At 38.3% G+C, this 15,510-nt stretch overlaps 1 protein-coding gene across 1 annotated transcript in view; it reads right to left on the bottom strand.

Moving 5' to 3' along the window:
* Nucleotides 1-522: 522 nt before the first annotated feature.
* The window catches only part of map2k5 (mitogen-activated protein kinase kinase 5), a 65,980-nt gene continuing 50,992 nt past the window's right edge, over nt 523-15,510 (bottom strand). The window contains exon 22 of the mRNA XM_007563964.2: nt 523-2,805. Coding sequence (XP_007564026.1) covers nt 2,704-2,805 — 102 coding nt within the window. The 3' untranslated portion in view covers nt 523-2,703. The remainder of the gene's footprint in view (nt 2,806-15,510) is intronic.

Raw genomic sequence — 15,510 nt, 5'->3', positions numbered from 1 at the left:
GCTAGGCTAACACGTAACTTCTGCTCTGACTCCTTTTTTTATGGGTTATGCGTAAAAGCCAGTTCCTTTCAAGAAAATCAAACCAATGAAAATGAACTCAACCTAATATACTAAAACATATGTCTTTGTTTTTTTTTTGGCAAATGTGAATCTTTGTGAACAAAGCTCCAACGTGGCGTTCCTCAAGGCTTCATTCTTGGGCCTATTTTCAAATGCTCCCTCTAGCTGTGAAAACACGTCCCACCTTCACTTTCTGGGACAGAATTTTCTTTGCTTACTGCAAAAAAAAAAGAGAGAGAAGTAATAGATTTTGGTCCCAAAAATACAACAAGTGCAGATTCATGTCAAAAACTGCTGTTAGCTTTTAAACTAAAAAGAAAACCCAGCACTACTCCGGCTTTTAAACCAGTTTTTATTGCTCATCTTTTCCCCAGAAAGATAAATTTCTTTGTCTTGATTTTAAACTTTATTTAAGCCAATTAAAATAAATAAATAAATAAAGCACACAAAGAGATTCCAAGACAATTTAAATATGTTTTATTTTGTATATCTGGAGTATGTGCCAACATTAACAACTAGACAAAAAAGGCCGTCAGTAACATCACAGCATTAATAATTCTGCTGAATCTCAACACTTTTCCAAGGCTTTGTGGTTTTAATGTGGGAAAAAGAAAAATCATTAAAAAAGGTAGAAAGGCGGTGCTTATTGTCAGCAGACTGAAAAGGTAAGAAAAACAAAGGCCCCTTTCATGGCAGATTAAAAATAATAACAAAGAGGAGTTGCTTTTATTACCACGTCACAGAAAACTATCTCCAAACTGAACTGGTTTCTGTTGTTTGAGCGTAAAGTCTGCTTATGTTAAGGCTGATGTAATGTCATACAGATGGCCCACAGCTGTTAGAAAAGTAGGCATATACTTTTCTAACATATATTTTCTATATATATTTTCTGACTGAAAGTTTTAATTTGCAATAATAATTTTGCCAACTGTTACCAGAAAATGACCAGGACCACACACTGATTTTCTTTAAAATGTAAAGTCTGCATATATAAAGCTGTGAAGGAATTATTTTCCACTTATAGACTTAATTTTATTGTTACTATTTTAGGTCAAAGGGTCACAGAGGTCCAAGTTGGTCTGGGTAGTTTGGCTTCATCATAAAGTGAAACTTTGGTCCTCATTTGATTTTTTTTTAGGCTAATCATTGACCTTGACCTGCTGAAAATACAATAAAATATATATTTTAAATTCTTCTCTCCAACACTGCAAAAAATACCGTTGACATATTTTTTCTTCACAACTGAAATCAACTTTCCAAATCCAAGCTTGATTTTTGGCATTTATAATCAACTTTTAAGGAACTACATGTTGAGTTTTCATTGTCTGTAACCTTCCAAACTAACACCGGTAAATGTTTGAACTACATAAAATTGTGTTTAATCTGTCTTTATAAAATATGAGAATCACTTTTTGAATTGTTTTTGGAATAAGGGCCTCTTGGTTACAATGCGGATAAAATGAATCAAATTGATTAATAAGTTGAAGCTATGAAGAGACTAGAGTTTCATTCTGAGCTCATGTGAGAGGAACCTGCTTGGGAAATTATTTCCTCCCAAACAATAACTTCAGTGCTTTGATTTAAAAAAAAAATGAGGAAACCATATGTTAAACTAGCTTAAACTGAAATAAAATCCAGTTGAGTTTTTTTTTTTTTTTAATTATGAGCTTATTTTGTAACACATTAGTGCTGCTTCTGAAGACTAAAATCACGAGACTGATGCCTGTCTTGGTCTGTGGCTTCCGAAGGTTTCAGAGACAAAATGCGTCTCTGAAACGAGAGGCCATGACAGTCAGAGGCAGATGAACGCCAGCGCCTCGGAGGCGGATTGAAAAAGGTGTCGAGTGAGAAACGTGCAGACGTCCTTCCATCCCAAAACGCAGCGCATGATCCTCGTGGAGAGTTGGTGAGAAACAAATGTGTTGCACACACACCTCTGAGAGCGATGAGGTCTCTGACGACAAAATGTCACAGAACACACAGAGGCACAAAAACAAAACAAAACAAAACATCCATCGGCATCTTTTTCTTTTTTTTCCGCTCTTGAGTTTAAAGAGAAACATTTGTTCTGGACTAGAAGCACAAATAGGAGCTTTCTTTTTTTTTTTTTTGGCAAATATCAAATGACAACTTAAAGTTGCTGAGGTAATAAATGAAAGCACAGGGAAACCAGGCACAGAAGAGGAGGAAACCTTGACATTCACTTGAAGGCTGTGTTCAGCAAAGCGAGACCCCGCCAGCCGCTCGTGGTCTTTTTGCAAAGTTGTTTACTGTCTCTAATCTTTTGAGTCAATTCTCAGGATTTCTGGATTATCCAATAATAATAGTAATAATAATAACAAAAACAAAAAAACAAAAAAACATGGCAGAGCATCTGCTACACAAGATGGAGATTGAGACAGCGAAGCTCGGACTGCACAAAGTTTGGGACACCGTCCCGGGACACGAGCTCCTCCGTCTCTCGTCGACCGAGTCTTTTGAAAATGAACAGATTCTCAAATAAAGTATGTAACAATTGTTACCCAGTCGTTAATGCAGTGCATGTGGACGTACTTGACCCTGAAGGCTTTTGTAAGTGCTCATGGTTTGGTGTCGGATGTCCCCGTGAGTAAACGTCTGGACAGCCGGAGGACGCCGGACGTGTCACTGAGCCTGCTGAGATCGCCTCTCCTCCAGACAGCGGCAGACCCACATGGACACCACCTCGGCGTTCCCGTCGTTGTACTGGATTATAAAGGAATGGTCCTGCAGAAACAGGAACAAGCAGGAAAACAACGGCAGCTTAGAAAGGACTGACGGAAAGACTTCTTCGGGAAAGACGCAAGCATTTCATGAGTTGACCAAAAACTTGGAATTTAAAAAAAAAGAAGTTATAAATATAAATATGAAAATAAAACAGTAGGAATTATTAGACACCAAAATATATCAAAAAATTGATATTTTGATTAGAGAATCTAAATTACTATTGACATTTGATAGAAAAAACATTTCACATTCTACTTGAACATTGGAAAAACACAAAATCTTGGTTAATTTTCTAGTGCAAACATCTCAGTCCACTTGAAATAAGACAAAACTAACTCACAAGTAAATTTACAGCAAGATAGAAGGTTGTTCCAAGTAAATAATTCCTTGGTATTGATTAAAAAGAATGAGTTCCACTGGCAGATTAATTCACTTAGACAAATAATCAAAATAATCTGCCAGTGGAACTAGCACTTTTTCATCAATATTAAGGATTTACTTAAAACAAGCTGCTACATCTTGCTGAAAAGTTAGTTTTGTCTTATTCCAAGTCTAATAAGGCATTTCCACTAAAAAATAGACCAAAACGACTTTGTAAGATTGTGTGCTTTTTTGCAGTGTAAGGCTTTAGAAGTTACACTGGTTTAGTTTTATTTTGAAATGACAGTCCCAGTTTCACTAAATATCTGCTCATATCATTGCATGACCTCCACAGTAACGCTTAGGGGGTAAAATAACGGGTTGGCTATAAAATCAAAGGTAATGAGCTTCCTCACAAAAACACGTCTAACAGCCATTAGGTTTCTTTCACTTAACTCCACATTATTATTTTTTATTATCGAACAGACGGGAGTCGCAAACGTTATTAGGCCTTTATGCAGAAGGGTGTGAGAATTTGTGAGATTTGTGCTTATCCCCAAATATGGACCACGAAATGTTGATAAAATCCCAATAAAGTAAACAAGAACAGCAATAAAACCTGTTAAATATTAATGCGCGACAGATTTGAAGCGACGACGTCCCAGAGAACATTCTGGGTTTAACGAGCTTCTTGAGCTGTATCAAGACATAAACCGAGATGTGTAATAAAAATAATAATAGTAAAAAACTAAATAAATAAAAACGCTTCAGAAATGAAATTCAGAATAATTCTGACTGCTTTTCATTAGCGGAGCAAACAAATCAAAACGCATATGTTCCCCCTGGTGACTGACGGCTTGTAAAGGCTGCTGAACAGCCCGGTGTACGCTTGCAGCAGGACTGGAAAGAGAGATGTCACATGTGATATCTCAGTCGGAGCGAACCCGGTCACCCGATCCAACCTCGATGGCTTTCCAGAGAGAAGCCGTGGGGGTCGCAGAGGTCGCCCGGAGGTCAGGGATGAAAGGGGAGCAGGTTGTAAATGAAACAAATCAACTCGGGCTGACCGGGAGTTTTGGTTGAGATGTCTCAATGTCCAATTACATAAGCAGCGGTTTCACCAGGAAGCTTTAATGAACTTGTCAGCACTGATTTCAACAAACATCTGACCAGAACAACAAGAGATCACCTCAGTGGTGCACAGTGTAGATCCTAACAAGGAGATCAATCAGAGAGAAACGGAGTCCAGACGGAGCACACGTCTCAGCGATGCTGTGCGAGAAAGCCCAGAGTTAAAGTGTTTGGCAGAATTTGAAAACAGATTTGAATCAAGTAGGATTACAATCGATATTTGTGATCAGAAGATTTTAATAGTTCAGACACCAAATATACCATACTGTGTATTAATAAGCACAGTGGAAACAGCCTCATGATTGTCACAGAAACTAATATCTACAGTCTTCCTTATTTCCACACTCTAGCTTACAGCCAATCAGTGTTAAGGAAAATAAATGACACTCCTGGATTGGCAGCTTTACAAACCCCAGCCAATAGTGTGTCAAGTAGAATTGATGGGCATGTCATCTTCCAAAGCCACATTTTATTTCATATGTTAGACGTGCTCTACAGAAAAATCCATAAATAGTCTTTTGCAAATAATTTGGAGTTATGTTCCAAAGAAAAATATGCGAATATGCAGCAGTCCTCTGTGTCTCACTCAATATTTAGGAGCCAGAGAGGAAACCAGTTAACATGATAATTGTTTTTTTTTAAACATTTATATGAGGATATGTATAAGTAATAGTAGAGTGTAAACAGAACCGAGTTGTACTTAGTGGGAAGAAAATGTCCAAAGTGAGTGTCTGATCAATGACGCTAAAACAAAGGTTAATTATCAGCTATTCCTAAACACTATAAAAAAATTCAAGAAATACCAGCTGAAAACGTTTTATACTTAGTGTTACCATTATAATTTGCTGAATACTAATGAACTGATTTCAGTATCATCGCAGCTCTTCACAGCAAGCCGTAAAGGAAAACGATAGCATGAAAATGACTCCATTTTAATCTTAAAACAAGAACAAAAATACAAATTCCTGAGCAATTTCCTTCTGATATTCAGAAAAAAAAAATATTATCCGATGTTCTAATTGAGTTTCAACATCCTATACTTGCAATGAGACGACTTTTGGCTGTTTCATAACTATGTTTGGACATCATTGTGCCAAAACTGATCATTTTCCACAACTGCTGTGTGACATTTATTCATTTTTGTCAGTACACTGGATTATTTAAAAAAATCTAAATACATTTTAAACACAATAAAATAGATTCAGTCTTTTTAGGGTACATTCGGCAGTGATTTCGTGCTTCCTCAACAAGCGTAGAGTTGATATCCGTTTCAGATTTAATACCCGTATACACAACACAAACCTGCATTACACAGCAGATACAGCTACTGAATAAAAGAGGAATAAGTCACAATTGATGATTTATCAGTTTCTTGAAGGAGAGTCATGTAAATTAACCCCGACATGAATTAAATGTCATGGGACAAAGGAGGGGAAAGGGTCTAAGTAAACCCTAAATAATGAGGTTCGGTTGGTGAAAATGGTAAAAGGTAGGTTGGGTGTCACCAGTCCCCTTCTTATTTTTGGTTATTGAAAACATGAAAAAAATGTCTCTCAATGTTTAGAAGATTAAGCTTCTTGACTAACGACACGATTCAAACATCCACCCTGTATTCAAACTTATGGTTTAAGCTGTTTTAGTTAGTGGATAAACTGCTTTTCATTGGCCATTTTCTATATCCCGCTGCAGGTTTGCTGCCAGTTTTACACTGTGGACTCATTAAACACCTCTCAGCAACAAACAAACAGGTTCATACCATGTAAAATTAGCAAAGAAGTAGGACACACTGGTGGTGATGCTCCACTTCCTGCCTCCCAGGGGCCTTTTGGTCTATTTCTGGCTACACAGGGAAATATGTGGGCATGAAAATTCTCTAAAATCAAATTCAGACTGAACACTGTTGCTGCTTGCTTGCTCATCAGGGTCCCTTTACTCACAGTTAATGTTGTAACTCACCACAGTGGAGGAAATGGTTGCGTACTTCAGAGTGATCTGACTGTGAACAAAGTGTACGGACTGTAAAGGACTGGCACAAGCCCCATCAATCCTTTTGCCCTTCTAATGGGCAGCTAGGGTTAACACAGTCTGAGGTTAATTACTGTCATATCAGTGTGAGCGTGTGTGTCAGCGAGAGACACACTTCCGCACGCACAGCGGACGCTCCTGGGTCCCCCTCTAAGAGCTGGACATCCATCTCATCAATCTTTCTTCTTTGTCTCTGCACTGAACGAGTGATACAAGAATAAAGAGGAAGTCCTAAGTGACGCTTTCCTTTTCTCTTGCTTTAAATCAATCTCTGGGACCTCCACTCCAGAAATTAACCCCGACATGCCGGAGGAATCTGCCGGAGTCTGACCCGGATGAAGGCGGCTGTCAAAATGCACCAGTGCATATGCAGCATGCACACCATGACGAGGTGGGGAAATGCGCTGGTTTGACCAAAGGATTCGATGTGGTCAAACTCTGAACCACGACAAATCTTAGAAACAAAACGTCTTGTATGTGCAATGAGAAGCACAACACGAATGCATGTTTAACTCCATATGTTAAAACCCTTTGATTAATAAGGCAGACTGGAAAAAAACAAAACAAAACTGTATAAATACAACCTGGTAAATCCAGATGCAATTAAAAAAACACTGTCAGGCTTAATGCCTTTATGAAAATTAATGATTGAAATATGAAGACTACATCCTTGTTTGTATGAAAAACAAAAATCATCCACTTTGCTGCACTTTTGAAAGACTAAAAACTATTTATTCCTGAACAGAATCAATTCACATTTTGTTGAAAATTTTTTTTAATTTCCCACATCGAGTTAGTAGAAGTCTCCTCATTTAAAAGTTGCTCTATTGGAGCTTTAGACCAAACCCACAGGAATGTAAGGAAATTGAGTTGATTTCAGAACAAGAACTTGACAAATCAACTAAGAATCCTAAAAGGATTTCAAGAATAAATTCAGTGAATTAATGTTGAGTTGCAAAAGCGGGGCCGTCTTAATCTTGGGATGGAGCGTCGTATTGTTTTAAATGGTCGCAGTAAATGGGTAGAAACGATAAAAATCTACAATCTGACAATCAGTTCAATACAAAAGTTGAAAACAAAATTTGAGCTTAAAATCCAGTGAAAATATTAAAGAGATTATCTGTGACGTTTCAAATGAGTAACAACAGGCAGATGAGAGAGACCACCGTTCAGATTATTTCTTGGCATAAACGAACTATGCAATATTCAATTACTGACACAGTTTAGGATTTTAAGAGTTATTTAAATCTCAATCAAAATGTACTTAATACTTATATACGTATTAAGCCTATTTATTTACTCTTTTATTATGTTTATTTAAATTTTTATTCATATTGTTAGTCAAATTCAGTTTGTGGATCTCAACTGTTTTTGGTTAATGTTAAAAAAAAAGAGGTTTAAGAATGCAAATGGTCCATGCAGCCTTAATCTACCACTTACTGAAAAAGAAGAAGAAACTTTAACAAGAATAGTTTATCTTTTGTTTTTTTCTATTATTTTTAGTTATTTTTTTATATTTTAATCCTCATTGGGTAAACAGCCTTGGACTATAAAAACAAAAGCCTCCTGATTTCTCCTCTCCCTCCTCAAAAACACGATCATGTAATAATTAAATTACCTGCACCTTAAATTAAGTTTGAAACCTTTATTAGAAGACTTATGAATGCAGAGTGAATAACTCCTCGTTGGATCAGGTCATTCAAGGTGATGGACTTTCCGCCGTATTAAATCGGGGTCAGAGGTGAGGCGGGTAAAGGACTCATTTAAAAGTTACATTAATCACCATCTTGCCAAATCAAACCGGGATAATCACCTGCAACTGCTCTGCTCAGAAGGAAATGACCCAAACCCAGGGGAAATTCTACCTAACACTTTAATTGTTTGAAGCCTTTGAAGGGTCTGTTTAATCCAAGATTAATTTATGCGATTTTAAATAACTCTGTGCATGATTAATACGCCGAGATGAAATTAAAAGCAGTTTGGGGCAATTATAACAAGGGACTGGTCATCACCTCATTAGAATGGTGTTGGAGACAACATGGCGAGTGTGTGTGTGAGAGAGAGAAAAAGGTGAAGAGGTAGATAGAATAACTAGGTCTTTACGGATTTGCATGCTAATCACTACATCCCCCTGGAAACTTGTCGGCGTTAGGCGTGTCCAACCTGTGATGTGTCCAAACTTCTCTGAGGTGTCTTACAACGCCATTTACCCTCAACGTCTGATAATCTGTGCATTTAATGTCCACACACCCCTTTTCCCGATACACAACTCCGTCCCTGTCCTACGGTAAGTCGCAGATCTACCTTTGTGCGCCGGGTGCCTCGAGAGGATTTGGGGACGTGAAGAATTAATCTTTTACGCCCTCGCTTAAGGAGCACAGTGCTCCCAGGAGCTCTGATTTTAAACAGCGAATGTCGCAGCAGAACAATTTGTCACAGAAGAACCTACAGAGGAATTGGATTCCTTTGCAGACAACTCGCACAGCTACGTTTGACCTTAGAAGTTCTTATTTCAGGCGTGTTTCAGAAGCGGGTGTAATATTTAGCAATATAAACAGAAAAAAACCTGCCTCCACGTTCTACCTTGGTGGTCTTCTAGCACTGCCTGCACTCCTTGTGGACTGTTACAAAAACGCTGTTATGGAAGACCAGCCTAAACAACAGATCAAGCAAAGTCTGATGATTTACAGACTAGAGAAAAGTCCAATAAAAAGAATATGGTGGGTTTAACGCAAGGACCCTATAATTACAGCAGATGGGGAACTTGGGTGTTCTATGCTACCTGCTGGATCCCTTGGTTTTGAACCATTTGATAATAAGCACTTTATGAATCCTTGAATCCGACTGAATGGATTTGTGGTGCAGCGGACAGATTATGTTTTATGCCACTGAATTAAATGTGGGATTGATTGAACAACAACTTTACAGTAGTCTCTTGCAAACTCAAAGTGCTAGAAAAAAGTCGCAGAGGCATTCTCTGATTATCTTTACTTCCTGTTTTGAGCAATGTATGCATCTTATCAAGTCCACAGTGCATCCGTTTCAACCTTTGATTAGGACACTCATAGGAAGTCTTAAGTGCTGAAGCACAAATCCCTCATCTACTGTCCTATATGCTGTTTTTGTTTGTTTGTTTGTTTGTTTTTAGAAGAGACGTCATTTGAAAATCAGATGGTGCAGGAGAAATGTTGTACTCAGAAGTGGCATGCAGCACCAAAAGGCTGCTAATGTGGGTTTTCATGATTCAAATTTTTAAGATTATAATTTGTAAGAAGCCAATTTTTGACATGGACCCCCACCAATGCGTGTTGCCCTTTTGACACTGCAGCGACTATTACATCACACAACACTTTCAGAAATGATTGGATCATTCTGGTTTAGCTTTTCTTTTTTTTATCAGTTGTATTTTAAAATACTGTTACTTTCTGTGCTTTTGTCAATCATTTTCGCATTATCTCAACAACTTCAAACCACTATGCAAGTGTAGCAACATTGTTTGTCATACACTAGCAATTATTGTCAAATTGCTTTTTAGCTTTGATCTTCATTATAAGATACGTTTTACGATGGTTTTAAATCCAGTTTTTATACAAAAACTGACAACAGCTGCAAAACCCCAAAGTGTCAATGGGGTTTACATCAACGAAAACCCAGGGGTGAAATGTGAAAACATGCGTCAGGGAAGGCGCTGACAGAAAAGCTTAGAAGAGAGATGACACCAGTGATTAGACACAGGAGGTGCGATGATATAAAAGCATGCATGTAAAAAAAAGCCTTTTCGCACATGTACTGAGGTCAACATTCAGACGGGTTTTTTTTTAGAGAGAGAAAAGCTTAAAACTTTAAAACTAGTTTTTCAAAAACTACAACTCATGACAGAAATCCCTCCTTAGACAATAAATTATTGGAAACAAAAACGCAAACGGAGAATCAGATTTATCATTCAGTTCTTGCTTTGAAGAAAAAAAAATTGTTTCATGTCACAGCGTGAATATTAAAGGGCTATAAAGTAAAGTTACAATGTGCATCAGATCTAAAAGATCTAAAAAAAAAAAAAAAAATGTGCACGAGACCTCAATGTGCTACGGAAAAGGATAAAGCTCAATGACTCCATTTTTTCCCCCAGTAATGTGTGCGTTTGTGCAAGTCAAAATTAACCTGGAGGCGAGTACGAGAAAAGAGGGGGTTCTTTTGTGAAAAACCGACGGGCTCATCTGGTCTCTCTGGGGCTGAGAAATTTGAGTGTATCTGCCAGTGTACACATGGATGGCGGAGAATAGACGAGCAGAATGGACGGCTGCGTTTACAAGGGCGCTAAAAGGCGAAGGTTGTCGCGGAGGACCAAGGGACAGAGAGGAAAGAGAGAGAAACGGGGCGCCGAAACGATGCTGTGAAAATCACAAGCTGTAGAAAGGTTCGTTATATTAATTCTTGGAAAGAAGCATTGAGAAATATCTTCCAATGGGATCACAGCAAAGTGCTTTTGGTGACTTTTAAAAACTCACAACGGGAGTCATTTTAGGAATTTTGATCGAGACACTTTTATTCTGATCAAACCACTGACACGGATTCCTGGAAAGATTGTTGACTGACTGAGATGAGTGGAGTTTGAAGTGTCAGGATCTGAGTTTTAACAACAAATTTTCAGACTAATTCACCTGTAAGTACACGTGTATCTAATATTCCTGTTGATCTTTTCAAATGAATGAACAATTTATTGTGGAATGCATCAACTTTAGTGATTATACCACTACAGGAAACTCAGGATAGTTTGGAGATACAACTTTACGTTCTGTGGCGACACAAAAAACTAAATCAAGGCTGAAAAAATATGTATTTTTAGGACATAGTATCTGTTTTATAACAGTGTTGCAGTTATTAAAGAAAACCGCAGTAGGTCAGACCTCATAGTAGTGTCTTTTTATCCCCATTTATTTTTTTTATAGCATGAAACCAAAAACGCACTCGTACATAAGCCACTAGGAGATGACTAGTGGCCTAAAGAATTGTTTAATGTTTATATTATGATGCACAAATTAAGAGCCATATAAGAAAATAATCTATTCCAATGAGTTTAAAGACAGACAATTAGTCCACTTCTCTGAAAAGACAAGTTCGTCAGCTGCTGAATGACACATATATGTTCTCCTGCTCAACAAAAATAAAAGTTTAACTTTGGCTTTAAGTGGTCATTTTTGTTTGGTTTAATAGAGTCAGAATTAAATTTTGATGAGAGAAACTGAAAGGCTTTTTACGTTGCGCTGCATGACCAGCTGCAGTTCAGACATCCAGCTGACTGAGTGAGGAAAACCACATGTTTTGAGAGCAGCAGTATGCAGGAGTGTTGTCTGGATCATTTAAAGCAAGAAATGTTGCATTTTGTGATGTAAAGTTTCACTTTTTACTTTGTATTTTCTTTTTCTACACTTAATAGTCTTAAGGTAAAATACAACCGTGTCTGTTAGATATCAACAAAGTGGTGTGACTTGGAGCTTTGCTCAGACTGTTGGTGTGTGATGGTCATCTTGTGGAGCGGGAAGAGGATGTGTGGTTTCGAAACAGAGAGTACGTTTTGTGTTTGAGTGCAAACAGCCAGAGAGCTGAGAAAAATGGCTGACATGACAGTGTTCCCTTGTTATTACAAGATTTAACAAAACTCCCAAAGACGACGGATTCAGTTCTCATCACCTTAGTTAAATGAAACTTTCATAACAATATACAGTACATTAGCTAAAGACCTCGGTGTTTCGTTGCCAACAAACACACAAACACTGTCCTTAAACATACCTATGTTTACAAAAATATTCATATTTTTGTAAAAATAAGAATAGTGAATCTGACCAAGAACAGTGAAGTAGCCTTCAGGTTTCATTAGATTGAACTACGTGATCTTAATTTTACTGTCTGTGCTCTTGAGACTGTCCATAAAGCAATGACAATGATGTTATTATGACTAAGTGCATTTTGTGAACCGTGAAAGCTTTTTAAAGTTATGATCTATTATCTGATTAGGTAAAAACTCAACAGATTGTAACCTTGTCCTTTTATTCTCTGGTAATTACACTGTACTCAGAGTCCTTGACGTCTGCTTCAGGCCAGTTCCTGCTTATAATCTGGAAAACAAATAGGTTTGTAAAAACAGAACCTATTTTTCCTAATGCCATCTTATGTAGATGTGGCAAAATGCTGTTTTTTGTGCATTTTTCTTGAGCACAAAGTCAGTACAGTGCAAGGACATTTCTGTCCACTCAGCTGGACTAAAAGTGTGGATCAACATAGTTGAAACTTTCTAGGCTACAAGTCATACGTTTTTATAGTTTTGCTAGTCATACAACTTATAGTCAGGTGCAACTTATATTTGCTTCTTTCCCCATCTTTGTGGCTCTTTTATTGAATTTTGAGTTAGATGTTACTGTCACGAGCCAAGTAAGCAGTAAGGAGAGGATTGTTTGCAATTCTGGTTTCCAAGAGAGCAACAACAAAATATCCAACAGCCTTCCAGTCTCAGAGTGAACTCCCTGGGCAGACAGCAGCTGTGTGAGCCAGGAGAGACCAAGCTGAGAGATCAGACTGAAACTGGAGCAGAAGCCGAAGCGGGTACCCAGAAAGTAAATAATGAATGTCCAAAAATAGAGGTACTCCCTGTCTGGTTATATGATGAGGCTGTTTTTCTGGTACCTGACCTCCAGGTTTTCCTTTGCTGGGGCACATCTCCATTTCGTGAATTCGTCGAAACCTTCCCTCAGGCTCCAGCCACGTATTTAGACATCCAAATAGTGTGCAAACCCTTAGTTCACCTTTATAGAGACCAACTCTTTCACAATCTCGCTTTAAATAGTCGTTTCCTGCTTGTTCCTGTGTTGTCAGTCATTATCTTAGTGTGATTACCGCATGTTTAAAACTGATTCAGTCAGTAAAAACAAAACACAATCTTTCATTCATTTCGCAACCAAAATGTTTTAAATTGAGAAAAAACATATTTTTAAAAGAAAATATTTTATTTCCTGATAAACAGAATTTACTCTTCAGACCTTTGATATGATAATAAGACTGATACGACTCCTAGTAGCTAAAACTGACATCCTGTGTCAGTTTTAGCAGCAAGATATTTATCAAGCAGTAACCTCTTTGCTACAGTGTTTTGGAATATCTCCATAGCAACGTCTTTGAATCTAGCTGGACATATTAGCATGGTGGAAACTGGGATCCTTCTGTCCAGATGACTACTGCAAACCCTACATCCTTTTGCAGCCGTGTATATCTAAGATAAAACCTAAAACTGTAACAGAAACAGTGATGACTATTGCTAACCGTGAGATTGTACAGTGGCTGGTTACCATAGAAACTAAGTGCAGGCTTGTGGAGGGACGTTGTTGACCAAGACGTAATAGATTTTTCCAGTTGCTCTCAAGTGAGGATACTCTACGTCTTAAAGACAGTAATACTTTGTCCATATCATGAGAAGAAGACAAACTATTTTGTTTCAATATATACATTATATAAAAACTGCAAAACGCATTTTAGAGGCACAGGGCTAACTAAGCCTGATCTTTGCTGGGCTACATTTGAAAATGGTAAAATGGATAAATGCACCTGGATGAACTAAATGAGGGATAAAACTGCCAACAAATGTTTCAGGTTTTGTGATAAAGTAATAGTCGACGGCAACATTTTCTAGAAAGTTTTCACAGAGGTGTATTGGTCTGAACTGGGTTTGACTTAGCTGAGGTAAATGCTCTTTCAGACATTTGTGTTGTGTAGTAAATATACCTCCTTTCAATAGCTGCCTTAATTTAGGACACTGATAAAGTCAGCAGGATGAAAAGGTTTGTCTCGTCATAGAGCATCTAATGGGATGTAGTCCCAGAAACAACAATAGCATCGAGAACAGCTACGCAACTGATAAGAGAGAACACAAGCTGAAAGCTAATGATAAACAAATAGCAGCAAGGTGAGTGTATACAGTCATAAACCAACATGATTTGCTCAGTCCCTGCGCTATTGTGTGATTTTCTACATTACTTTCCATAGATAAAAAAAACAAAAAAACAAAAAAACGTGAGAGTAAATGGTTGCACTTTTTGTGTGTGACACAGGAGAGAAGAGGAGCGGTGACTTGGTGCATTAACATACAGATAGAATAGGAAAAGAGTTTTAATGTACTCAAGAGGCTGGAGGAATGGAGACGTAGAATGAGAGGTGCGGAGGAAAGGGCCAATGAAGACGAGGAGAGAGAAAGACAATCAGCACAGTGGTGACACACAGGCAGGCATCCGTGACCTTGTATCTCAGGTCATCGTGCAGGAAAAGAAATGAAAGGCCTACAGGAAGGAAAGAAATATATGAGTAAAGTAGAAGACGAGCAGGATGGAGGGGAAGATGGAGTCAAAAATAGAGAACATTCAACAAACAGCTCAGGGATCACAGATGAGCGTGTTACAACGAGAATGTAAAGGAAAAAAAGAGAAACGGCGACAGGAACGATGACGACGTAAACAGCTGCATTGGAACAGCACTGACCCGACCCAAAGAATGTGAAAGCTGTAAGGACAAAATCTGGACTATAAAAGGAATATAGTAATCTGACTGTACACAAGGAAGAAGGAGAGAGTGGGGACACCCTGTGCTTGGGGACAAGTGGGGCATCAGAGACACTATCCAGGGCAAAACAAAAGGGGGAAAAAAAAGCTCAAGGATGAACTATGAGGACAAGTCTGTGGGGTCAGAGTGACGCTTTGGGCGAATCTTCAATCCTGTGTGCAATGTGAAGGGAACATTACAACCTGATATCTAATTGGTGCGTTTTATAAATTAAAAACTTGCTGCGTGCGCTTTGTGGAACGCAATAAAACATGGTTAAGAGGTTAAAATGTGCGAGAACGACGAGAAGCAACACTTACTTTCCGATGGAAAGTTACGCGTGAACGGAAATCGATATTTAAAGCAGCAAATAAATCTGGAATCCCTGTTCGACCAACATTTCACTTTACTCCTCCTTTCTGGTGCGAGACTGAGAACATGCAATCTGCTAGCGGCTCTGCATTTACACCTTGCAGCACTCTGTTCTGGCAACGCCAGCCTTCAGCACTCGTTTCTCTGTGGACCCGCAAGTCGCTGTCATTGCTCCCTCACGCAGAATCCTGACTGTGTTGCAACTCTTAAAAGCCCGTTAGAGTAAATGTCCGGCTT

This window comes from Poecilia formosa, unplaced genomic scaffold, assembly GCF_000485575.1.
Source record: "Poecilia formosa unplaced genomic scaffold, Poecilia_formosa-5.1.2 Scaffold153, whole genome shotgun sequence".
Classification (NCBI taxonomy): Eukaryota; Metazoa; Chordata; class Actinopteri; order Cyprinodontiformes; family Poeciliidae; genus Poecilia; species Poecilia formosa.
This window is presented reverse-complemented; position numbering and strand designations above follow the sequence as displayed.